Raw genomic sequence first — 25,433 nt, forward strand, 5'->3', positions numbered from 1 at the left:
CACACATTTAAAAAGGTGCTACGAGGAACTTTTAAATATTTCTGAAACAGTCTTAATTTTTTCTCTGATGATCATAAATGACATGTAACAGCAAACGAGACCATCAGTGCAAAAAAATGCTATTTTTATATTGTTTTTCTTAATGCCTTTGTCATGGGGTATACGCTCACCCAGGAACAACAGCTGGCGTAGTAAAAACACTATCGCTTTTTGTCCAAAGGGGGCGCTAGAATTAAACTTAGGTTGCGTTCCGAATCGCATAATCTTTCTTTTTTCTATTCTACATACTACATCCAACGATAAAAATAATCTAGTTAGGATGCAGTAGGCATACTATTGGGACATACTTTACTCTCTTATTTCATCATAACATTGCGCCTTGATCTTGCCTCTTGCTTTGATATCCGTTGCATCCCCGTTTGTTTTCATATGGAGGCTTCGTCGATGTGACGTCACTTCACGTGCGCACTGGATTGTGGGTCAGAATCGCCCAAATAGGTGCACTTTTCAACACTAACAATCTTGGCCGCATGAAGTAGGACATCCGGGTACTTCTAACCATCCTAAATCTGGCCACAAGAATCGGGACATCCTAAATCTTTTTTCTACCATACTATATAGTAGAAAGTATGCGATTCGGAACGCAACCAGTATCAAACTGAATGTTCCTCAGAGCACCAGGAAAAGGCCAACATTTTTGGAAGTAGGCACAGATTTCACACTAGCTTAGCTTAGCATCACATCACATCCACAACAGTAGGAAAACAGCTAGCCTATACAGTAGCTATGTCCACAGGTAGCCAAAGAAAATCCACCCATCTGCTCCTTATAATCTTGTACAACTTTAAACACCAGACAGTTTAATGTGTGCAATCCTGAAAGGTATTTATCTAAAATCTATAGTTTTTCCTGTGACTACTTTTTGTTATTCTGACCTTCCCCATGTTTTACATTGGACCGCTTGTGTGTTGAACTCAGAGACTGTATATAGACACACACACACACACACACACACACACACACACACACACACACACACACACACACACACACACACACACACACACAGAGAGAGACAGAATGAGAGAGAGAGAGAGACAGAGGGAGAGAGGGAGAGAGAGAGAAGGAGGGGGAGAGAGGGAGAGAAGGAGAGACAGAGAAGGAGAGGGAGAGGGAGAGACAGAGGGAGAGAAGGAGAGACAGAGGGAGAGAGAGAGGGAGAGGGAGAGAGAGAGGGGTGAGAGGGAGAGAGGTAGAGAGAGAGAGAGAGGGAGAGAGAGAGGGAGAGGTAGAGAGAGACAGAATGAGAGAGGGAGAGAAGGAGAGGGAGAGAAAGAAAGAGAGGGACAGAGGGAGAGAAGGAGAGGGAGAGACATAATGAGAGAGGGATAGACAGAGAGAGAGAGGGAGAGGTAGAGAGAGACAGAATGAGAGAGGGAGAGAGGGACAGAGGGAGAGGGAGAGAAAGAAAGAGAGAGAGATAGACAGAGAGAGAGAGAGAGAGAGAGAGAGAGAGGGGGAGAGAGATAGACAGACAGAGGGAGAGAGAGAGAGGGGGAGAGAGGGAGATGCTGGTTTTCAGTGTACAAGGGCTTCTGTGAGATATTGTTTTCTTAATGAGCGTATGTATCTCCTGCCTGTCACATTATGATATCTTTTACTTTTTCAATATTTATTTTCTACAAGAAAGACATTTCAATGCAAAGATGACAGATACCGTAGTATTTTTTGATCTATAAAATGAAAAAAGGCGTTATCCGAAATCTGTTCTGTGGAACATTTTGACTCTAATAGGCTACTGTATGTTGTAAAAACGAAACAAGGGTTGCGTTCCGAATCACATACTTTCTACTATATAGTTTGGTAGAAAAAAGATTTAGGATGTCCCGATTCTTGTGGCCAGATTTAGGATGGTTAGAAGTACCCGGATGTCCTACTTCATGCGGCCAAGATTGTTAGTGTTGAAAACTGCATCCTATTTGGGCGATTCTGACCCACAATCCAGTGCGCACGTGAAGTGACGTAACATCGACGAAGCCTCCATATGAAAACAAACGGGGATGCGACGGATATAAAAGCAAGAGGCAAGATCAAGGCGCAATGTTATGATGAAATAAGAGAGAAAAGTATGTCCCAATAGTATGCCTACTGCATCCTAACTAGATTCTTTTTATCGTCGGATGTAGTATGTAGAATAGAAAAAAGAAAGAGTATGAGATTCGGAACGCAACCACAAAATTAGACTCTGGCTTTATCCAACATCTAGATTTTTCAAATATACACATAATTAGTTAGATGTTGCCAGATTTACATTTCTGGAAAAATTTATAACCAAAAAAATAATTGTTTTAATCTAAGTTCTCAACTGGTGAAGTTTCATGATGATATCTATAAGTTAAAAATGTTAAACCCTATTCACCTGAAGTGTCTTACTATAAAAATCGCATTAGGCCAATCCATTATAAAGGAGTACTATTGTTAAATGTAATGGCACCCACCCCCCCCCACACACACACACACACACACACACACAGTATGGTGGGTGGGTGGTCAACATTCGTCCACAGTCGTAAAATGTTGTCCATATGCAGCAATGTTTAGTCGAGGGGCCGGTTGCAGGAAATGAGTCAAATACTTCTGTGTTGTTTTTTTTTTCAGCCTCGTAATTAGGGCTCGACAAAACAGGCTACACCCTTTGAAAACACGCAAATGCCACAAACACACACACACTCGCACACACACACACACACACACACACACGCACAAAACCTCATTTCACAACACTGGACAACAGCAGTGATCCCTGGAGATTTGCATTGTTGTGGTAATTTTCATCCAAAGATTTTATTATTATTTTTTTTTTTTGCAGGAAAAACAGAACAATATTTTAGATTTTAGACCACTGCAATGATACTGACAATGACACAAAGCTGGTGTAGAATATATATATAGTATATTTATCCATCTATAAGCTCAACAGACATAATTCATCTAAATTAATTAATACAGTCACTGTCAAATCAAAGACATTAGGCACACGGTTATGGAAAAAAAACCTAAAAAGGGAAAAATTATGTTTTTTTTTACCACGTTTCACTTCACAAATTCAAAATCAAAGCAAGCTTATTATTAGTAAGGTCCAAAACTACCCCTGCGTTCCAATCCCCATACTTCCCTACTATTTAGTATGCCAGAAAAAGATTTAGGATGTCCCAATACATGCACGTCAATTGTAGTATGCTGAAAATACACAAATGCCCCCACTAACTCCAATAGCATTTTGGAGTATTCGTCTTTATTCTTGACATTTCTCGACATAATGATAAAAAATCTTCCTTATCTGATTTTTTTTTCTCTCCTGTGTGTGGCCCTAAAACTCTTCTGTACTTTAGTATGTAGTGTAGTAAAAAGACTAAAACTCTTCTGTACTTTAGTATGTAGCTTAGTAAAAAGAAAGAGTATGTGATTTGGAACGCAGGGTAAGTCTTTAGATGATTTTAATTCTGAAAAACAAAACAGTCTAGCGGGATAGAAGATATACAGGTGAAACTCGTATTATTAGAATATCATGGAAAAGCAATTTTTTTTAATAGTAATTTAATTCAAAAAGTGAAAGTTCCATATATTCTAAGATGTTTTAGACATATAGTGATATTATTTTTATTATTATGTTTAAATTTGAACTTTTCAGCTCATGAAAATCAAAAATCCAGCATCTCAAAATATTAGAATATTCCATAAGGCCAGACAACAACAAAAAAGTATAATACAGAAATGTCGCACTATATGTATATACTCAAGGTGTTAGTCACTTGATTTCCTCGCACACAAAATTCCAAATCGTAAAGTATTTGACAGTGTGAGGGACTTGTTCTAAAAGCATGTGTTAAATTCACACTAGTAGTTTTCATACTAGTATAAATCAAAGGTCCAACATGTACATTAAGGTGTTTATTTGACTAAACCGCGTCTGTTTGTGTCTGTATATTTCTCCTATACAACCATCTTAAACGGACATTATCTAATTTTTTTTTCAATACTCTGAACCAAAAATCTCACCTTCTAAAGCACTTACATCAACTAAACTTTCCATAATCATTCTCAGCACTATTCTGAAGGTTATTACAGAAGGATTTGTTCATATGTTGTTAACTGTCTGATTTATGAGACATTTTGTTTGTAAAAACATGCAGAAAATGCATTTTTAAACCTGCAGTGTGTAGAATTTTGGGTTTTATTTCCTAGCAGATTTTGTAGAAAGTAATTATAATATCCATAAGTACATTTAATTTAGTGCATAATAGCTGAAAAAAAGTTTTTAATTATTATTTTTTCCCTCAGAAAGGGTCTCATATATGTCCATATTTCTGCATATTTTGGACCAAGGCCTAGTGCCGCCATCTTGAAAGTGTCATAGTTGGAATGTCATCAGGTGCATTGTTTAAAATTTAGAATTGTTCTTGTCCTTGAAGGCCACTGTAGCTTCTGTTATTATTCGAAAGGGTTGGGGTTACCCAGGGAGCTTTGCATTCTAGAACTTTGTAGAACTTTCTTGATGATGTCATATTACACACTGCACCTTTAAGCCTTCTACTTAGAATTTCTTTATTCATAAAATTTAAAAAAGGCTATAAATTCAGTAACAACTTTGGACATTAATATGTTGTAAGAATGAAAATAAAGATTTTAACTCTGGCTTTATATAGATTTTTAGTTTTTAAAAACGATGCAAATTGACCATATTTGAGAAAGCAAAACGTAAATAAGATGTTACACGCCCATAAAAAATTATATTCGAAAGAAAAATACAGTTCAAAGCGACATAAGCCAGTAGAATATCAGCATCACACCACTCTGAATGTAGCCTACACATGCCTTTAGAACAAGAATCTCACCCCACCAGGAACCACTTTTTTAACTCCTTTTCAACCACATAATTTGTCCCGTTTGCGCAAAACAACATCGCATTCCCGCTTCATTTCCGGTCAAAAACAGTGTTGAAACTTCAGCCATCTTGTTTATTATTTTCCGACTCCATCCCCATCTTTAAATCTCAGCGCTTCCTTTATTCCTTTATCGATTACGACCGGAAATAACCACGCAGAAGCTAGTCCGAAAAAACACAGAAAAATATCCACAGCCCCTCTTTCAGCTAGTCTGGCGTAAATATTGTCCACTCGCAACACAACAAGCTTGTTCCCTCGATTGGAAGTGAAGTCAATCCGTCCATCCATCTATCTATCTATCTATCCATCCATCTTTTCGCCGCCATCCTTGTAGTTTTCTCTGGTCCAGACACTTTTTCTTTTGTAGTTTTTTTGTCATCTCATTCAACAGACAAAAATATAGAAAGATAGCCATCAATCTTGAACCCCTTTTCGAGTCCGACAGCTCCTGTGTTGGGGCGGGGGGGTGATTTCCCGGGGGTGGGGGGGTTAAGTTAACTCACTCTAACCCTATAACCTCTCGTGTGTGTGTGTACAGGGTCCCGACTCCCGGATGTCTTTGTGGACAACTCGCACGTTGCCCCCCCTTTGTATTCCGACTTTCGACCGGTTCTTTCCTCCGCCACCTCCACCCCTCCTTTTCTCCCGATCATTTCTTTATTTTCTTTATCTCTCTCTCTTCGTTTGTTTTTACTCGATCATTCGCTCCGTCACCATGGACACCGGACTCGAGTCAGCGTCTCCTGAGGGAGAGAGCGAGACATTTACTGCAGTTGTGCTGAAAATTTAAGTTTGTCGCTTTTTTTTTTTTTTTTTTTTTTTTAAAGGTGTAGTCAGTGATTCTGGAGAACGCTTTTTTTTAGGGCCAAAATCAGTGAATATCTCCTCACGATCCGCTACCTGTCCGTACTGTGTGTGCGCTGAGAGAAAAATCTGGCGTTAATACACAGCCTAGACTCTGTAAACTGGCACGTAAACATAAGGGGGGCCCATCCATCGTAGCTAGCAAGAAACACCCGTTTAAAGTGATTTTGACAACAAGCGTTCTCCAGAATCATTGACTCCACCTTTAAATCTATTCATTGTTGATAATTGTTGGAACCATTTCCTGCATTGACATTCTGTTGTCCCGTTACCATGGTTATTACCTCTCTATATATCAGTTCTCATTTCCGGTGGCGGAGTCCGCCATTTTCTTTATCTGGCAATCAGAAAATTGTATTAAAGTTAGATATGTGGCCTTCCCGCAAGGTTTTTCTTCCCTCAGTCTTCCCTTGGCCCAGCTGTCCTGTTAATCCTAACCCTACATTTTACCATGTGTGATGTCACCTATGGTAAAATGTAGGGTTAGACAGTGAGACCATGAAACACTCGTTCTGCCTTTTCTCAGGCTAGGATGAACCTTAATATTTCCACCAGTCTTTAAATGGTGGAACAATTGAGTTTTAGATCACTGAATACAAGGCTTTTGGAAAACCCAAGGGTGGATCCTTGAAACTGAGGGTTTGGGGAAAGAACCTGGCATGGCATCATGAAAAAAAGTTTGTTATTTCAAGTCAACCAGAACAGTAAAATTGTAGCAGAACATAAAAAAATATATACAAAAAAATGAATGCAAAAAAACAAAAAACATTAAAAAAATTATATATTTTCTATAAAAAGTAAAATTCTAAAAATACAGTAAAAAAAAAGGCCAAAAATATATATATATACATTGCCAAACATTTTATTGATTCATTGAAGCCTTGCATATAATAGTCAAACATAAACAGTGGTATTGAACTAATTAAAACTACATTTGTAAATTGTGTGATTAAAACCAAATGTTTGTATTTGGTAAAAAAACTTAAACCTTATGTATTTGAAGATTTTGGCCAATTATCTTGTAGAAAAAAATGTGTTAACAGTGTCAGATGGTTGGGTATTGTTTTGTATCAATAATAGACATTTTTGGTGAACTCTGAAGCAGCCAAATGTAGTATATGTATATTTTTTGTTCATATTGTAAACAAACCTCATGAAAACCAACAATATCTTAGTCCATATCTCAATATTTTTCGATTCCTGTAAAAAAAAAAAAAAAATCCCCTCACACATATATTATAAAGAAATCTTTATACACTTTGACGCAAGAAAGACAGACAACGTGCTGATGACGTTTAACAAAGTATAAACTTCAAGATTTCTTTATTTTGCAAATATTTTCCCAGAGATTTTACAGAAAAAATAAATAATCTGACTTCAACTCCCAACACCTGCAAAAACAAGAATCATTTAAAAGGTGGAGTCAGTGATTCTGGAGAACGCTTGTTGTCAATTTAACTTTTTTCCCCGACAAAATCAGTGAATATCTCCTCATGATCTGCTACCTGTCTGTACTGTGTACGCTGAAAAAAAAAAAATCCAGCCTAGGTTTTGTAAACTTGCATGTTGCTAGCTACAATTGGCCCTTTTGTTACAAACAAGTATACAGAGACTAGGTTGTGTATTAACACTATTCTTTTTTTCAGCGCACACAGACACACAGACACACACGCACACACACAGTACAGACGGGTAGCAGATCATGAGGAGATATTCACTGATTTATTTATTTTTTCTACAAAAAGCGTTCTCCAGAATCACTGACTCCACCTTTAAAAGTAAGCAAAATAAAAAGACAGTAACAAAACCTTTTCTGTAAATTTTTAATTTTTTTAAATTTTTTCCTTTAACTTTCTGAAGCTTCATCATCATTTGCTGGTTGTGTGTAAAACTGGCGTGTAAACATTAGCTGATCTGGTTGCTATGCTGCTAGCTACGGTCCTCGGTTACCGGAATCCTTAGCCACTTAGCTTAGCTTAGCTTTAGCCTTAGCTTAGCTTTAGCTTTTTTACTCAGTAGTGACATTTCTTTGGCTTCTCTCCTGCTTGTCTGTCCTTTCTTGTCTGTCCTGTCTGTCCCTCTTCTCATGTCTTTCAATTCTCGCCCTTTTCACGGTCACGGTCACGCTGTTTAGAGAGGAACACACCATTTACATTAAAGGTGCACTATGCAGTTTCAGAGGAGAGGGGGGGGGGTTTGTTAACATTCACAGGGGGGTTTGTTTACATTCACAGAGCCTGCAGTTAAGTTTGCTAAACATATTTTCTCTACATGGAATTCTTTGTATTGAATAATTCTATCATCAGAAATTGTTGGGAGGCACCTGGAACCAAATGTAAGACTAGAATATGTTTGTAAACCAAACTGTGGGCCCTGCTGCTGTAAACAACAACAACAGTGAAACAGTAACTTTTCAGGAAGCTTTCTAACTTCAAACAGTGTTCCAGGGATCACATTTTCCCGTGTTTTTTCAGTTATGAGAATAAATCTTAGAAAACGTTCCCTTCTCTCTTCTCTGACACACCCGAAAGTTGCATAGTGCACCTTTAATAAATGGTTAAGCCCCTAAGTATCCCACACGCACATAGCGGGACACAGTGTGTGTGTGTGTGTGTGTGTTTGAGTGAGGGGTGATCCAGTTGAGTTGACAACAACAGTGAAACAGTAGCTTTTCAGGAAGCTTTCTAACTTCAAACAGTGTTCCAGGGATCACATTTTCCTGTGAGGAAAGTTTGTTTATTCAGTTATTATGAGAATAAACCTTAGAAAATGTTTCACTTCTCTGACACACCCCAAAGTTGCATAGTGCACCTTTAATGAGTGGGCAGCCCCTTATAACTCCAACAGATAAGAAGGGGCCCACACACACACACACACACACACACACACACACACACACACACACACACACACATGGGACACAGTGTGTGTGTGTGTGTTAGAGTGATGGGCGCATCAGTTGAGTGGACAACAACAGTGTATCTTTCTAACTTCGAACAGTGTTCCAGGGATCCAATTTTCCCGTGTTAAACCTTAGAAAATGTCCTCTTCTCTGGCACACCCAAAGTTGCCTAGTGCACCTTTAAAGCACCCAAGTATCCCACACACACATAGCGGGACACAGTGTGTGTGCGTGTGTGTTTGAGTGAGGGAGCTTCAGTTGAGTGGACAACAACAGTGTATCTTTCTAACTTCAAACAGTTTTCCCGTCTTTTTTTCAGGTATGAGAATAAACCTTAGAAAATGTTCACTTCTCTCTTCTCTGACACACCCCCAAAAGTTGCCTAGTGCACCTTTAACGAATTGGCAGCCCCTTATAACTGCAACAGACTGTGTGTTTGAGTGAGGGGGCTTCAGATGAACGGTTAAGCCCCTAAGTATCACACACACACACACACACACACACACACACACACACACACACACACACACACACACACACACACACACACACACACACACACACACACACACACAGGGGACACAGTGTGTGTGTGTTAAGAGTGAGGGGTCGTCAGTAGAGTGGACAACAACAGTGAAACTTGTCAAGACAGCTTTCTAACTTCAAACAGTGTTCCAGGGATCACCTTAGTTTGTTCATTCAGGTATGAGAATAAACCTTAGAAAAAGTTCACTTCTCTCTTCTCTGACACACACCAAAGCTGCCTAGTGCACCTTTAATGAATGGGCAGCCCCTTATACTCCGATAGATAAGGAGGGGGGCGGGGGGGGGGCCCTGTGTGTTTGAGTGAGAGGGCTTCAGTTGAGTTGTGGTGCTTCCAGAGATCACATTTCCCCGTGAGGAAAGTTTGTTTATTCAGTTATTATGAGAATAAACCTTAGAAAATGTTCACTTTTCTCTTCTCTGACACATCCCAAAGTTGCCTAGTGCACCTTTAAATGCACATAAGCCCCTAAGTATCCCACACACACACACACATAGCGGGACACAGTGTGTGTGTGTTAGAGTGAGGGGGGCGTCAGTAGGGTGATGCTACAGCGTGGGGTCTCACCTTCCCCCGGTCTTGAAGATGAGGTCGGCGTTGGGAGCTCCTTTGGGATGCTGGTAACGAGGGCGGCGCTCACGGTTTGTGTTCGCCGGAGCAGGACGCTGAGCCAGCGACTGAAGCATCTCTGGGACAGGCACAGAAAAATATTTGGTGAGTGTGTGTGTGTGTGTGTGTGTGTGTGTGTGTGTGTGTGTGTGTGTGTGTGTGTGTGTGCGTGCGTGCGTGTGTGTGTGTGCATCTGTCTGAGTGAGTGAGTCAGTCGGAGGGAGAGAGTGTGAGGGAGTGAGAGCGAGAGAGAGACAGAGAGTGTGTGTCTTACCCTGGTAGTACTCCTGCCTCTTGTCAGACAGACAGACAGACAGACAGACAGACATACAGACAGACAGACAGAGACACAGACAGACAGACAGACAGACAGACAGACAGACAGACAGACAGACACACACAGAGACAGACAGTGTGTGTGTCTTACCCTGGTAGTCCTCCTGCTCCTGCCTCTCATTGATGTCCAGAGTGAGTTTCTTCATCTTCATTCGTTCCTCTTGTTCCGCCTGCTGCTGGTTGAAGTGATTAGCAGCCAGATGAGACGACAGAGGCACGTTCAAGATCTTATACTGTGGAATAAAACACACACACACACACACACACACACACACACACACACACACACACACACACACACACACACACACACACACACACACACACACACACACACACACACACACACACACACACACACACACACACACACACACACACACACACGTATTAGCATAAGTGTCTAAAAAAGAGCTATATAAAATCTATCAATTATTTAAAGGTGCAGTGTGTAATATGACATCATCAAGAAAGTTCTACAAAGTTCTAGAATGCAACGCTCCCTGGGTAACCCCACCCCTTTAGAATAATAACAGAAGCTACAGTGGCCTTCAAGGACAAGAACAATTCTAAATGTTAAACAATGCACCTGATGACATTCCAACTATGACACTTTCAAGATGGCGGCACTAGGCCTTGGTCCAAAATATGCAGAAATATGGACATATATGAGACCCTTTCTAAGGAAAAAATAATAATTCTATAAAAAAAAAAATTCAGCTATTATGCACTAAATTAAAAGTACTTATGGATATTATAATTACTTTCTACAAAATCTGATAGGAAATAAAACCCAAAATTCTACACACTGCAGGTTTAAGGTGCTCCAAGGAACTTTCAGTTGGTGTTCATTCTAGCATTTCTCCCATAATAAATCTAAAAAACAGTCTATAAATCTAAAACTGGATGCATTCATACCACATGGGTCAATTTAAAAACTTGTTCAGTGACCTATTTCATTTGAACTATGACTGCTTCGTATAATATGGTTGAGAGTATTTTTTTTGTATTTCCATCAAGGTTCAGAATGCCCTTCTCACTTATGTAACTCAGCCTGAAAGACCAGAGTGTATCATGTTTCTGAGGTTTGACAGAAAAATGCTCTGTTCATACAGTAGGTCAGGGCTAGGTAGCATTCGGTGTGTGTGTGTGTGTGTGTGTGTGTGTGTGTGTGTGTGAGAGAGTGAGTGAAAGAGTGTGTATGTGTGTGTGTGTGTGTGTGTGTGTGTGTGTGTGTGTGTGTGTGTCTCTGGGTGCGTTTCTCAGTGTGTGTGTGCGTTTCTCAGAGTGTTTGTGTTTATCTGTGTGTGTGTGTGCCCTCTTTAAGTGTGTGTGTGTACATCGCACACATAGGATGCTTTCATTCAGTAGGTGAAGCAAAGTGTGTTTACAGAGAGCGAGAAATGTCATTTTTTTGCATTCACACACACACACACACACACACACACACACACACACACACACACACACACACACACACACCTACAAAGATTTTCTGTGTTCTCTCCAACTTTCATATGAAAAGGTCACATATATATATATATATATACAGTATATATATAATACATTTTCACTAGTGTGTGTTTGGCAGCTGTCCTTTAAACCAGTGAGTGAAGTTGTGAGTTCTGAACGTTCAATTAAAATCTCGAAGGAATAAAAACTTGAGCCAAGAGAAATCTAGACACACCCAGTAGAACAAGAACCAGCCTCTACCCAAAAACCACACATTCCACCACACACACACGCACACACAAACATAGAGAGAGAGACACACACACACACACACATACATAGAGAGAGAGACACACACACACATACATAGAGAGAGAGACACACACACGCACAGAGAGAGAAACACACACCCATACACACACACATAGAGAGAAACACACACACACACGCACAGAGACAGAGAGGCACGCACGCACGCACGCACACACACCTCTACAACACCAAGAGTCAATATTATTCCTGGGCCGTCATACTGAGGCGAGTGTGTGAGGGAGTTTCATTCAGTGGGAAGTTTTCTGAACGTGTGTCAGAACTCTCCTAGTTTAGTTTTAGTTTCAGGTGTGTGTGTGTGTGTGTGTGTGTGTGTGTGTGTGTGTGTGTGTGTGTGTGTGTGTGTGTGTGTGTGTGTGTGTGTGTGTGTGTGTGTGAGTAAGTCAGTCAATTGTATAAAAGGATACATCGACATTTGTTCTTCGCATATTCTCTCAAGTTCCCACACTCCACACTGTGTGTGTGTGTGTGTGTGTGTGTGCGCGCGCGTGTGCCTGTGTGCGTGTGTCTGTCTGTGTGTGTGTGTGTGTGTCTGTCTACTCTTACCTGTTGCTTGTTCCCCTTGCGTGTGAGCATAACAAACTGCATGGTGTCTGAGATGTCTGAGTGAGTGTCTGTCTGTCTGTCTGTGAGTCTATCTATCTATCTATCTGTCTGTCTGTGAGTCTGTCTGTCTGTCTGTGTGTCTATCTATCTGTCTGTCTGTCTGTCTGTCTGTCTGTCTGTCTGTCTGTCTGTCTGTCCGTCTGTCTGTCTGTCTGTCTGTCTGTCTGTCTGTCTGTCTGTCTGTCTGTCTGTCTGTCTATCTATCTGTCTACTCTTACCTGTTGCTTGTTCCCTTTGCGTGTGAGCATGACAAACTGCATGGTGTCTGAGATGTCTGAGTGAGTGAGTATCTGCCTGTCTGTGAGTCTGTCTATCTATCTATCTGTCTGTCTGTGAGTCTGCCTGCCTGTCTGTCTGTCTGTCTGTCTGCTCTTACCTGTTGCTTGTTCCCCTTGCGTGTGAGCATTACAAACTGCATGGTGTCTGAGATGTCTGAGTGAGTGCCTGTCTGTCTGTCTGTCTGTCTGTCTGTCTGTCTGTCTGTCTATCTATCTATCTATCTATCTATCTATCTATCTATCTATCTATCTATCTGTCTGTTCTTACCTGTTGCTTGTTCCCCTTGCGTGTGAGCATGACAAACTGCAGTGTCTGAGATGAGTGAGTGAGTGTGTCTGTCTGTCTGTCTGTCTGTCTACTCTTACCTGTTGCTTGTTCCCCTTGCGTGTGAGCATGACAAACTGCAGTGTCTGAGATGAGTGAGTGAGTGTGTCTGTCTGTCTGTCTGTCTGTCTACTCTTACCTGTTGCTTGTTCCCCTTGCGTGTGAGCATGACAAACTGCAGTGTCTGAGATGAGTGAGTGAGTGTGTCTGTCTGTCTGTCTGTCTGTCTACTCTTACCTGTTGCTTGTTCCCCTTGCGTGTGAGCATGACAAACTGCAGTGTCTGAGATGAGTGAGTGAGTGTGTCTGTCTGTCTGTCTGTCTGTCTACTCTTACCTGTTGCTTGTTCCCCTTGCGTGTGAGCATGACAAACTGCAGTGTCTGAGATGAGTGAGTGAGTGTGTCTGTCTGTCTGTCTGTCTGTCTACTCTTACCTGTTGCTTGTTCCCCTTGCGTGTGAGCATGACAAACTGCAGTGTCTGAGATGAGTGAGTGAGTGTGTCTGTCTGTCTGTCTGTCTGTCTACTCTTACCTGTTGCTTGTTCCCTTTGCGTGTGAGCATGACAAACTGCATGGTGTCAGAGATGTCCGTGTCTCCCTCTCCGACACACGGTTTCTCGTTCCCCCCTTTCTTCAGTTGACTCTTCAGCTGCAGAGGAATGGCCACGTCCAACTGGTGGACCTTCACCGTCTCTCCGCTACGCTGCTGCATAGACAACACACACACACACACACACACACACACACACACACACACACACACACACACACGAATAGTTAGGATTTTTTTTTCTTTTTTAAAAGGTGCTCCGAGGAACTTTCAGTGTGTGTTCATTCTAGCGCCCCCCTTTGGACAAAAGCGGTAGTGTTTTTACTACGCCAGCTGTTGTTCCTGGGTGAGTGTATACCCATGACAAAGGCATCAAGAAAAACTATATAAAAAATAGCATTCTTTGCACTGATGGTCTCGTTTGCTGTTACATGTAATTTATGATCATCAGAGGAAAAATTGGACTGTTTCAGAAATATTTATAAGTTCCTCGTAGCACCTTTAAATTATGATTATTTGTTCATATGTAAATGGACATTTATACAAGTATATTATATTGTATTATAACACACCTGTAGATTCTCCAGCATCATCTTATCCAGAGCCTGAATGAAATCCTCGTCCTCAGCGCAGGCAACGTGTTTCAGTCCACCGCCACGGAGAGTCACCTCCTACACACAGACAGACACACAGACACACAGACAGACAGACAGACAGACAGACACACACAGGAAATGAATTATTCACTTATTGTTTCATCATGAAATCAAGGTTTTAACAAACCCAGGTTTAGGACGCAGAGATGAAGTAATTGCCAGCGTTCTCAAAACATTGATCTATATCTATATCTATATGTTTTGTGATTGTTCTTCTTCATTGTATATATTTTGTGTGCACCCCAGGAAGAGTAGCTGATGTTTCTGCATCAGCTAATGGGGATCCTAATAAAATCAAATAAATAAATAAAAGTGTTGACATTCGACAATAATTACAGAGAATTTTAAATATTTTTTTCTTACATTGTTTTCTTCGTCGGTCTCGTTTTCTTTGTTGGAGTCTGTGAGGTAGTCTGTGTTCTCCTCCTCCTCCTCTCCCTCTCTCTCCTCTAACTCGTTCTCTGACCCGTCCTGCAAGGCAAGGCACGAGTAAGTTATAAGTTTAAAGCACAATTTAGACACCAGGCAATTCAAAGTACTATAGGAAAAAACCAACAAACAAAACGGCTTGCAAACTGACTGGGACTTCAGCCAATACATTCCCTTCGTGTGACGTTGTCAGTCGCAAATATCATATCATGTTTTTTTAAATATAATTTTTTAATAGGTGTTTTAGGCTTTTTTTATTTGACAGTTGACAGAAGATGGAGTGGAGAGGGAGGGAGGAAGGCAGGGAGGGAGGGAGGGAGGGAGAGAGGGAGGGAGGGGGGGAGGAAAGGAGGGAGGGAGGGAGAGAGAGAGAGAGATTATCCAGAATCACTGACTCCACCTTTAACATGTGAACTTGGACCATTGCTAGATCATGAGTCTATATTGTCCTAACCACACAGACAGTGAAAACTATGGTATGGTTGCGTTTCGAATCGCATACTCTTTCTTTTTCTATTCTACACACTACATCCGACGATAAAAAGAATCTAGTTAGGATGCAGTAGGCATACTATTGGCACATACTTTTCTCTCTTATTTCATCATAACATTGCGCCTTGATCTTGCCTCTTGCTTTTATATCCGTCGCATCCCCGTTTGTTTTCATATGGAGGCTTCGTCGATGTTACGTCACTTCACGTGCACACTGGATTGTGGGTCAGAATCGCCCAAATAGGATGCACTTTTCAACACTAACAATCTTGGCCGCATGAAGTAGGACATCCGGGTACTTCTAACCATCCTAAATCTGGCCACAAGAATCGGGACATCCTAAATCTTTTTTCTACCATACTATATAGTAGAAAGTATGCGATTCGGAACGCAACCAGAGTTTAAAGGTCAGGAGTCAGTGACATCACAAATCTACTCACACCCTCTTCCTGTTCGTTCATCGCTGATATGGAAGCTTGTATTGACTTTATATACGTTCAATAATAATCAATCAATCGCAAGGGAAAGAAAATAAACGTGCCCGGTGTGCAAAGGCCTAATAACTCACGCCCCATTTTTACCTCTGTCTCTTCTAACTGTCTTCTGAAGCAAAAAAATTACAAAAAATAATATTTAAAAAAGAAACACAACAAAAAAAACAGACTAACCCACGCCCTCTTACAATAGGTTTTTAATTCTTATCTCTTTAAAAAAACACTGTATATGTTTTACTTATGAGTGTACATTAATAATGTCAGTGAGGTCATTGTATGTACAGATTAAACCTGCAGTGTGTAGAATTTTGGGTTTTATTCCCTAGCAGATTTTGTAGAAAGTAATTATAATATCCATAAGTACATTTAATTTAGTGCATAATAGCTGATTTTTTTTTTTGAATGATCATTTTTTCCCTTAGAAAGGGTCTCATATATGTCCATATTTCTGCATATTTTGGACCAAGGCCTATTGCCGCCATCTTGAAAGTGTCATAGTTGGAATGGCATCAGGTGCATTGTTTAGAATTTAGAATTGTTCTTGTCCTTGAAGGCCACTGTAGCTTCTGTTATTATTCTAAAGGGTTGAGGTTACCCAGGGAGCGTTGCATTCTAGAACTTTGTAGAACTTTCTTGATGATGTCATATTACACACTGCACCTTTAACTCACGTCCTTTTTTTATATAAATGATCAAAAAGAGATAGTGGCGCTACAAGTTGATGTCGGCTGGGTTGCTTTGGCCGGTGTCGTTATGCGGAAATCTGAAATACGTTGTCAGTCTTGTGTTCAACGTTCGCTATGTCACAACTGATTTGGAAAAAAATGTGTTTCCATCTCAGATTTTGCGCATTTACTCTCTTTCGCATTAGTCAAAAAACCACCTCAAGCGAGCGTATAAACTTTTTTTTTGCGATTAGAAGATTTTTCCAGAGGTTTCCATCACCGTTTACTGAATCGATAATTCAAAATTCACATAAAAACAGGGGGATGGAAACGCAGCTATTGACATCACAGAGATTACCCCGTTCTCCCCAATATGTAATACACTCATAACTGTTAACCAATTTAAAGTTATTATTTTGAATCAGCCCCACTCCACTTGTAACTGTTTTAATTAGGCTATTGTTCTGTTTTATTCAATTGATCTGAATGTTTTAATTGTTGTTGTCTCTTTGTAAGCTTGTTGTGTATTCTCATTGTATATTGTGTATCTGTCTCGACGTCATTGTAAAAGAGGGTAACCCTCAATTGATCTTTCGAGAATAAATAAAGGAAAATGAAATGAAATGTTTTACTTATGAGCGTATATTAATAATGTCAGTGAGGTGATAATCAACATTAACACACACACACACACACACACACACACACACACACACACACACACACACACACACACACAGCTACAGGTCATTGTATAAACATTCTAACTCACGTCCTCCTCCTGCTCGTTCAGCTCGCTCTCGTTGCCGCTCTGCTCCTCCGTCTCTTCATCTTCATCGTCGTCTTCCTCGTCCAGAGCTTCACCTTCGCTCATCGCACTGGAGCGGCCATCTTTCTCCATCGCCATGCCTACAGGAACACACACACACACACACACACACACACACACACACACACACACGGAACATTAATGTTTAAAACATATAATATTGGAAGCAGTAATCTGGGTCGGGTATGGCATGAGAAGAACTATCTCAAAGTCACGGAAAAAGTTATTGTTTTCTCTTAACCTTAAAGCCATAGTGCGTAGCTTTTTCATATAAATGAACGTTAGTTATATTCATTCAAGCCATCGCCAGACGAGTTGAAACAAAGTTGATTAAGCCTATCAGCTCAACAAAACTCTCTCTGTATTTCTCAGTATGGCAGCGTTTACAAACTGGTGTCACGCCCCCCCCCCTGACACTGGTGCAGGAGCTCAGAAAAATCCCCAAGAAGAGCCCAAGAAATGTTTCAGTTGTTGATTCTACTGCTAAGAAGAAAAAAAAACATGGACGTACAGCAGAAGGTATAAAATCCACTACTCTAGGCTTTATACAGCTCTTCTGTTAATCATTTTAAATACATGTATACTGTCAGAGGATGTGATATAATGAAGATTCCTAACAAAAAGTACAAAAACAAAATATATGTATATATTTTGAAGTAAAGCCCAACCTTGGAAGAGCAGTTTTACCCAAACAAAAGCGTTTTTGTTATAAATAGAACATTGTCTGTCTGATAGTCTGTGTGTTAGTTACTCCAAATCACAGAGGCTAATTATACTTTTGTGTTGACGACAAAGAAGAAGCAAAAATGAAGTCGGACCGGCGAGTTAAGTGAACAATCCGGTCGGCTGTGACTCCTGAACTAAAGAATGTCTGATCCCAGTTCAGGTATGAAAAGGTGAAACAATGGCGCCAGTGTTTGGCTAATAGGAACAGAGACACACACACACGCATAGAGAGACACACACACACACACAGAGAGAAAGACACACACACACACACACACACACATACATACATAGAGAGAAACACACACACACATACATAGAGAGAAACACACACACAGGCACAGAGAGAGAGAAACACACACACACGCACACACACAAACAAACAGGCACAGAGACACACACACACACATAGAGAGAGGAACACACACACACACACACAGAAAAAAACACACACACAAACAGAGAAAAACACACACACACAAAGAGAGAAACACACACAGGCGGACACGCACATACACACACACACACACACACACACACACACACACACACACACACACACACACACACACACACACACACACACACACACACACACACACACACACACACACACACACACACACACACACACACACACACACACACACACACACACACACACACACACACACACACACACACACACACACTGTTTGGCTCAAGGGGCCTCGTCAATCACTTTCTCTTCAAAACCTCGGGCTCAAAAGATCACACACACACACACGGACAAATACCAGCGTTAGAAAGTACTGAAGTACAGGTTAACTTGGGGCAGATTTACTTAAGGTTTGTGTGTGTGTAAAAATGTGCGCAAACTGGATTTTCCTGGCAAAAATAAAACGTGAACGCCCATCTCCTTTAAGTGCAAAATAACACGTAACACTGCAGTTCATCTAGTATGCTTGCTTTAAAGGGGGAGTCAGTGATTTTGAAAAATGCTTGTTGTCTAAATCACTTTGTCAAATTCAGTGAATATCTCCTCATGATCCACTACCTGTCTGTACTGTGTGTGTTGAAATAAAAAGCTGGTGTTAATACATAGGCCTAGGCTCTGTAAACTGGTATGTAACCAAAGCTGCCCAGCGTAGCTAGCAACATTTATTTTTTAAGATATTTTTTGTCATTTTTATGCGTTAGTGATAGTGTAGAGACAGAGTTGAAATGGGGCAGAGAGGGGAGTGACATGCAGAGAACGGCCGCGGGTGGGAATGGAACCCGGGTCCGCTGCTGGCCGAAGCCCATGGGGGGGACGCCCTACCAACTGAGCTAAGGGCGCCCCGTAGCTAGCAACATTAATCGGGCGTTTCTTCCGGAGTACGTAAAATATTGGGAGGAGTAAATAAATGCTAATATGTTAATTTAGATTAGCCTAAAAACTCTAAAACTTTGAAGGAATGATTTGTTCATGCAATGGAGGATTATATTTAGATGGTTGAGTGAGTCTTCCACCCATGACAAACAGTCAGTCACACACACACACATAGAGAAACACACACACACACACACACACACACACACACACACACACACACAGTCTCACTCTCTATAAGGGTGGAGCAGGTGTGTTTGAACTCCTTCACACTGTTAAACAATGTTTTTATTTATTTTCTTATTTTAATTCACTTTTCTACTGTGTATTCTATATTGGACACATTCTAATCTGGATGTGTTTCACGCCCCTGTAAAGCACTTTGAATGGCCTTGTGTCTGAATTGTGCTATAGAAATAAACTTGCCTTGCCTTTCAATGCATTAGGGAAACACTCAATGTTTGAACAATTGGCATGACATAAAGCTTATGGGATTAAAACGATTATCAAACTAATTGAAGGTTTTATCGTTGTGATGCAGGTCACTTAGACCAAACAAAAACATTTATAACATTTTTGGCGGGGCCATTTCTAAAGAAACTATGCAATGCACGTCAATCACTCACTTTAATTCACAATTATCATTCCTGAAGACTTGTGTACAGACTGGGCGTGTATGTGTGAGTGTGTGTGTGTGTGTGTGTGTGTGTGTGTGTGTGTGTGTGTGTGTGTGAATGAGCTAAAACCAGTTTGACAGATAGAGAAGTGTGATGAGTGATGCAGTGCGACCGTCTCCACCTACACACAAGGGAATGCTGTTTAGCCAGGGCGACGGAAACACACGGAAACACACACACACACACACACACACACACACACACACACACACACACACACACACACACACACACACACACACACACACACACACACACACACACACACACACACACACACACACACACACACACACACACACACACACACACACAATTACATACCGGATACATCATTCACCTTTAGGTCTGTGTTAATACACAGCCTAGGATCTGTAAACTAGCATGTTCCTAGCTACAGTGGCCCCCTTTTATTTACATACCCTTTATTTCAGCAAACACACATTACGGACTTGGACTCAGACACACACACACACACTCAAATTCACACACACACACACACAAATTACCCCCCCAACCCCCCACACTCCTACCTAGCTTTTTTAGCACTTCTCTCTCCTGGTCGGCTAGGTGCCTGGTAGCCTCTTCCAGGGAGCAGCTGAGACACACACACACACACACACACACTCCCCCCCCCCACCCACACACACACACTCCCCCCCCCCACACACACACACACACACTCCCCCCCCCACCCACACACACACACACACCACCCTCCCCCCCCCCCCCACACACACACACACACCACACTCCCCTCCCCACACCCCCCCCCACACACACACACGCTCTAACCTACCCAGCTTGTGCAGCACCTCCCTCTCCAGGTCGGCCAGGTGTCGTGTTGCCTCCTCCAGGCTGCAGCTGAGCCTCATCTTGGGCCGCAGCAGCTCCAGCGTGTCCGTGATCATGTAGTCCATGTCTATGGGGAACGGATGGTCCTTGGTCCACACCTCCATGCTCTTCTTCCACCAGATGTACCGCTGAAGACACACACACACACACACACACAAATCTAATTTATTTTGCCTATATTTAACCACCAAGTACGAGTATCAGGGCCTTGAAAAAATTTAATAAATCGAGAATAAATTCGTAACTTTTTCGAGAATTAAAGCCTCTGGAAAGCTGGTCTTAACAAGAAAAATAAATACATGAGAGATATAAGTTGGGTGTCTCAATAAGCTTTCACAAAAATCTGATTGTAAATATAATATATCATTATTTTTACTGTCTAGACCGTTAAGACAGGACTGTGTGGGCAAGTCTCCATTGCAACAGTTATTGTGTTTCTAGAACCTCCAGGCACAGAACTGCCCTGATTGGTTCAAAATACTTGTTGTGTCATAAGAACCAGAGCATATTCCACAGCCTCATCTAAACCCTCAGTTCTTTTAAATCGAGTCTGAAGACTTTTCTGTTTCCATTTTAACCTGCACTTTTTATTTAATTTAAATGTTTTACTTCTTTTCATTCGCTTTTAAATGTTTTATAATGTGTTTTATGTATTCTAATCTTGCCCCTGTAAAGCACTTTGAATGGCCTTGTGTCTGAATTGTGCTATATAAATAAACTTGCCTTGCCTTGCCTAAACTGGATTTCTGTAAAGTTTATCAAAATTAAACAGTAATATCTTTAATGTGGATTGTTAAATATGCCTATAACTCTTTTCAGATGCTTTACTATCATGCAACTAACTCCACACATTACATAATTAGAAGGAGTTGGTGGACTTGGGTTTACAGTTACAAGGGCTTTTAAAAAACAGCACAACATACCTGGAAGTAAATGAGGAAACGGTCTCTTTTACTATTATTCTCGTAATATAGTGGTGAATGAATGAATGTTTACAGCCTATCAGCATCCATCTAAACAAAGACACAGACAGACACACAGACACAGACACAGACACACACACACACACACACACAGACACAGACACAGACACACACACACACACACACACACACACACACACACACACACACACACACACACACACACACACACACACACACAAATTCTAAATATTGCACAACTTACCTGGAAGTAAATGAGGAAACAGTCTAGCTTCCTCTTGCTCGAGCCTCGGTCAAAGTATTGTCCGCAGGTGTCCAGCAGTGTGCAGACCAAGCGTATCCTGAACAGATGCTCCGGGGGATCCAGAGAGCTGGGGCTGCCGTCCTGATTTACCCCAAAAGAGATGAACGAAAACAGGGTCCGAAAGATCACCGCCGACTCCACCATGCGGTAGTTGTACAGCTCACCCAGAAACTTGGCACTGCTGATGCGACGCTGGTTAAACTTGGGCTGGTTCACCTGGGAGTGGAGAGAGGGGGGAAGGATTTGGTTAATGTAGCTGAAAAGAACTGGAAAATACAGGGTAAAATGTTACTTGGGTAAAGGGACGAGTGTACTTAAGGTGAGCACTGGTCAATTTGAAGATTTTTTTGTCTATTTATCTTCCATAACATGTCTTCTTTCATACTAGTATAAATCAAAGGCCCACATTGTACATTTAGGTGTTTATTTGACTAAACCTTGTCTGTTTGCGTCTGTATATTTCTCTTATACAACCATCTTTAACGGACATTATCTCAACATTAGTTTTTTTTTTCTCAATACTCTGAACCAAAAATCTCAACTTCTAAAGCACTTACATCAACTAAACTTTCCATAATCATTCTCAGCACTATTCTGAAGGTTATTACAGAAGGATTTGTTCATATGTTGTTAACTGTCTGATTTATGAGACATTTTCCATTTTCTTCTTAAAACCATAGAGTTTTTTTGATTTATTAAACTAACAAAAAGACTGAACCGAAAATCTGATATGTAAAAACTTTGAACACTAATATTTTGTAAAATTAAATAAGGATTTTGACTAGTCAAGTAGTTTTAAGTACTCAAGCTCAAAAAGCACAAGCACTGCTTAACTGTTACAATCAGCTCTAAAAGAACACTGCAACTGTTTTTAACCTGATGCCTTTTATTTATTTTTAATTTGTTTTTTTTAGCTGTATGTATTAGCTTGTTTTTATATAGCCTGTTATGAAGTGTAATTTTAGCATTATAGTGTCAATTGTGGTGTACTTTGTTTGTGTGTGTGTGTGTGTGTGGCCTTGTGCAAATTCTGCAACTTCTTTTCTGCTGCCTGTCTTGGCCAGGACTCCCTGTGAGAAGAGTTACTGTAACTCAATGGGACCTTCCTGGTGAAATAAAGGTTAAATAAAAATAAAAAAAATAAAAAAATATTGGACCACGTGAAGCCAGCTGACATCCACACGTGTTTGAAACAGTTTCGTAACATTATAACGAGTTACTCACATTACATAATAGTGGCGAAACTAGTTCAGTTTTAATTCTAGGAAGCACGGTCACTGCACACATGAGGTTACCTGTCACTCAAATGTCAAATGTGTCAGAATAGATTAACACCTGTCTGCATTTGTCTTCCTGTCTCCTGTAGTGTTAGAGAGTGTGTGTGTGTGTGTGTGTGTGTGTGAGAGTGTGTGAGTGTGAGAGTGTGTGAGTGTGAGTGAGTGAGTGAGTGAGTGAGTGAGTGAGTGAGTGTGTGTGTGTGTGTGTGTGTGTGTGTGTGTGTGTGTGTGTGAGAGAGTGTGTGAGTGAGTGCGTGAGAGAGAGAGTGTGTGTGTGTGTGAGTGTGTGTGTTCTCCTCTCTTTGTGTCTTACATCATCATTCTAGACTTCATCTAATCACTGGTACAAAGATACATCTGTCAAATTCTAAGCTTTCATCTATTGTGATGTGATTATTAGTATTACTGCATCAGAATAGCAGCCAACTGTGCAGTTTAGATAGATAGATAGATAGATAGATAGATAGATGGATAGATAGATAGATAGATAGATAGATAGATAGATAGATAGATAGATAGATAGATAGATAGATAGATAGATAGATAGATAGATAGATAGATAGATAGATAGATGGACAGACGGATAGATAGATAGATAGATAGATAGATAGATAGATAGATAGATAGATAGATAGATAGATAGATAGATAGATAGATAGATAGATAGATAGATAGATAGACAGACACACAGACTCTCTCTCCTCACCTCCATTCCCAGCCTGATATCTTCCAGCACCCCGTCCACCACATGAATGCCCACGTCCTCCTGGTAGGCCACCAGGCCGGCCAGCAGGTTGGCCACACAGTGGATGCTGTTGTACTTCACGTTCCAGATGTTCACCATGCAGCAGATCAGATAACTCTTCGCCTCGGGCTCCTGCCACGGCAGCTTACGCATCTGACGCAAAACCTTCTCCGTGGTCACCTGTAAAAATAAATGTGTAAATACCTGTGTAAATAAATATATATAAATATAACAGGGTACCACCAGTTAAATCTAAGACTTGTAATACCTTTTTATGCCACTTAAAATGAGATTTTAAAGGTGAAGTCTGTGATTCTGGAGAACGCTTTTTGTCAAAATCAGTGAATATCTCCTCATGATCCACTACTTGTCCAAACTCTGTGTGTGTGTGTGTGTGTGTGTGTGTGTGTGTGTGTGTGTGTGTGTGTGTGTGTGTGCGCACACGCTGAAATCGATTGTTAATACACAGCCCTGGCTCTGTAAAAAGGTGTGTTGTTAGCTACTGTGGGCCTTGCATACATAGTCTGTTTGCATGCAGTTTACAGAGCCTAGGCTGTGTATTAACATCTTTTCAGCGCACAGTACAGTACAGTACAGACTGGGCTATCAAATCATTTAAGACCTTTGTAAGGAAATTCAATACTTTTAAGGTCTTAAGGTCTGTGAAATAATATATATATATTTTTTTTCAGTTTATCAGAGTACCCTGATAAACTGTAAGCATTATGCTCCTTCTCAAACATACCCTAAATCAAATCAAATCAAATGAATAAAGATTGAGACCTTGGACAGGTCCTTGTAGAGCAGTTTGCGGATGTACTCCTGCAGCGGAGGCCTTTTCTTCTTGACCGTCTTCTCCACAGGAGGAGGGTTGCAGTAGTAGTAAGCGTTCTCCACCATGGTCACGTAGCGCGCGTCAAGGTGCTGCGCCTGCTTCTTACGCATCATCTGCTCCTGGAACGCAGAACGGATGGAAAAGGTCATTAAAGGGACACTGTGTAACATTTTAAGTAATTTATTAGCTAAAATCAATATCCTCATTCATGAATATGTCCTCATTGGTGTACAATCACCTATGCCAATAATGTGAATTATCCTCCCGAGCGGAGAATTACAAATATTAATATTACATTTTGTACATTGAGCAGACAAGTCTTATGGAGGGAGCCATGTTTTTGGAATGTCATCAGGTGCATTGTTTAGAATTTAGAATTGTTCTTGTCCTTGAAGGCCACTGTAGCTTCTGTT

At 40.8% G+C, this 25,433-nt stretch overlaps 1 protein-coding gene across 7 annotated transcripts in view; it reads right to left on the minus strand.

Moving 5' to 3' along the window:
* Nucleotides 1-2,830: 2,830 nt before the first annotated feature.
* The window catches only part of upf2 (UPF2 regulator of nonsense mediated mRNA decay), a 35,890-nt gene continuing 13,287 nt past the window's right edge, over nucleotides 2,831-25,433 (minus strand). Inside the window, exons 14-25 of one of the 7 annotated variants that reach the window (XM_080051006.1) lie at nucleotides 24,969-25,139; nucleotides 24,147-24,365; nucleotides 22,104-22,379; nucleotides 20,860-21,043; nucleotides 17,250-17,386; nucleotides 14,761-14,868; nucleotides 14,314-14,412; nucleotides 13,724-13,897; nucleotides 10,293-10,434; nucleotides 9,824-9,944; nucleotides 6,095-6,147; nucleotides 2,831-5,686 (exon numbers count right to left, since the gene is read on the minus strand). In XM_080051006.1, coding sequence (XP_079907132.1) covers nucleotides 6,144-6,147; nucleotides 9,824-9,944; nucleotides 10,293-10,434; nucleotides 13,724-13,897; nucleotides 14,314-14,412; nucleotides 14,761-14,868; nucleotides 17,250-17,386; nucleotides 20,860-21,043; nucleotides 22,104-22,379; nucleotides 24,147-24,365; nucleotides 24,969-25,139 — 1,635 coding nt within the window. In that variant the 3' untranslated portion in view covers nucleotides 2,831-5,686; nucleotides 6,095-6,143. Of the gene's footprint in view, nucleotides 5,690-6,094; nucleotides 6,148-6,955; nucleotides 9,945-10,292; nucleotides 10,435-13,723; nucleotides 13,898-14,313; nucleotides 14,413-14,760; nucleotides 14,869-17,249; nucleotides 17,387-20,859; nucleotides 21,044-22,103; nucleotides 22,380-24,146; nucleotides 24,366-24,968; nucleotides 25,140-25,433 lie in introns of those variants that run through there. The other 6 variants (XM_080051007.1, XM_080051004.1, XM_080051003.1 and 3 more) reach the window with 6 other exon arrangements.

This window comes from Ammodytes marinus (genome assembly GCF_949987685.1).
Source record: "Ammodytes marinus genome assembly, chromosome: 22".
In the NCBI taxonomy this organism is placed as follows: Eukaryota; Metazoa; Chordata; class Actinopteri; order Uranoscopiformes; family Ammodytidae; genus Ammodytes; species Ammodytes marinus.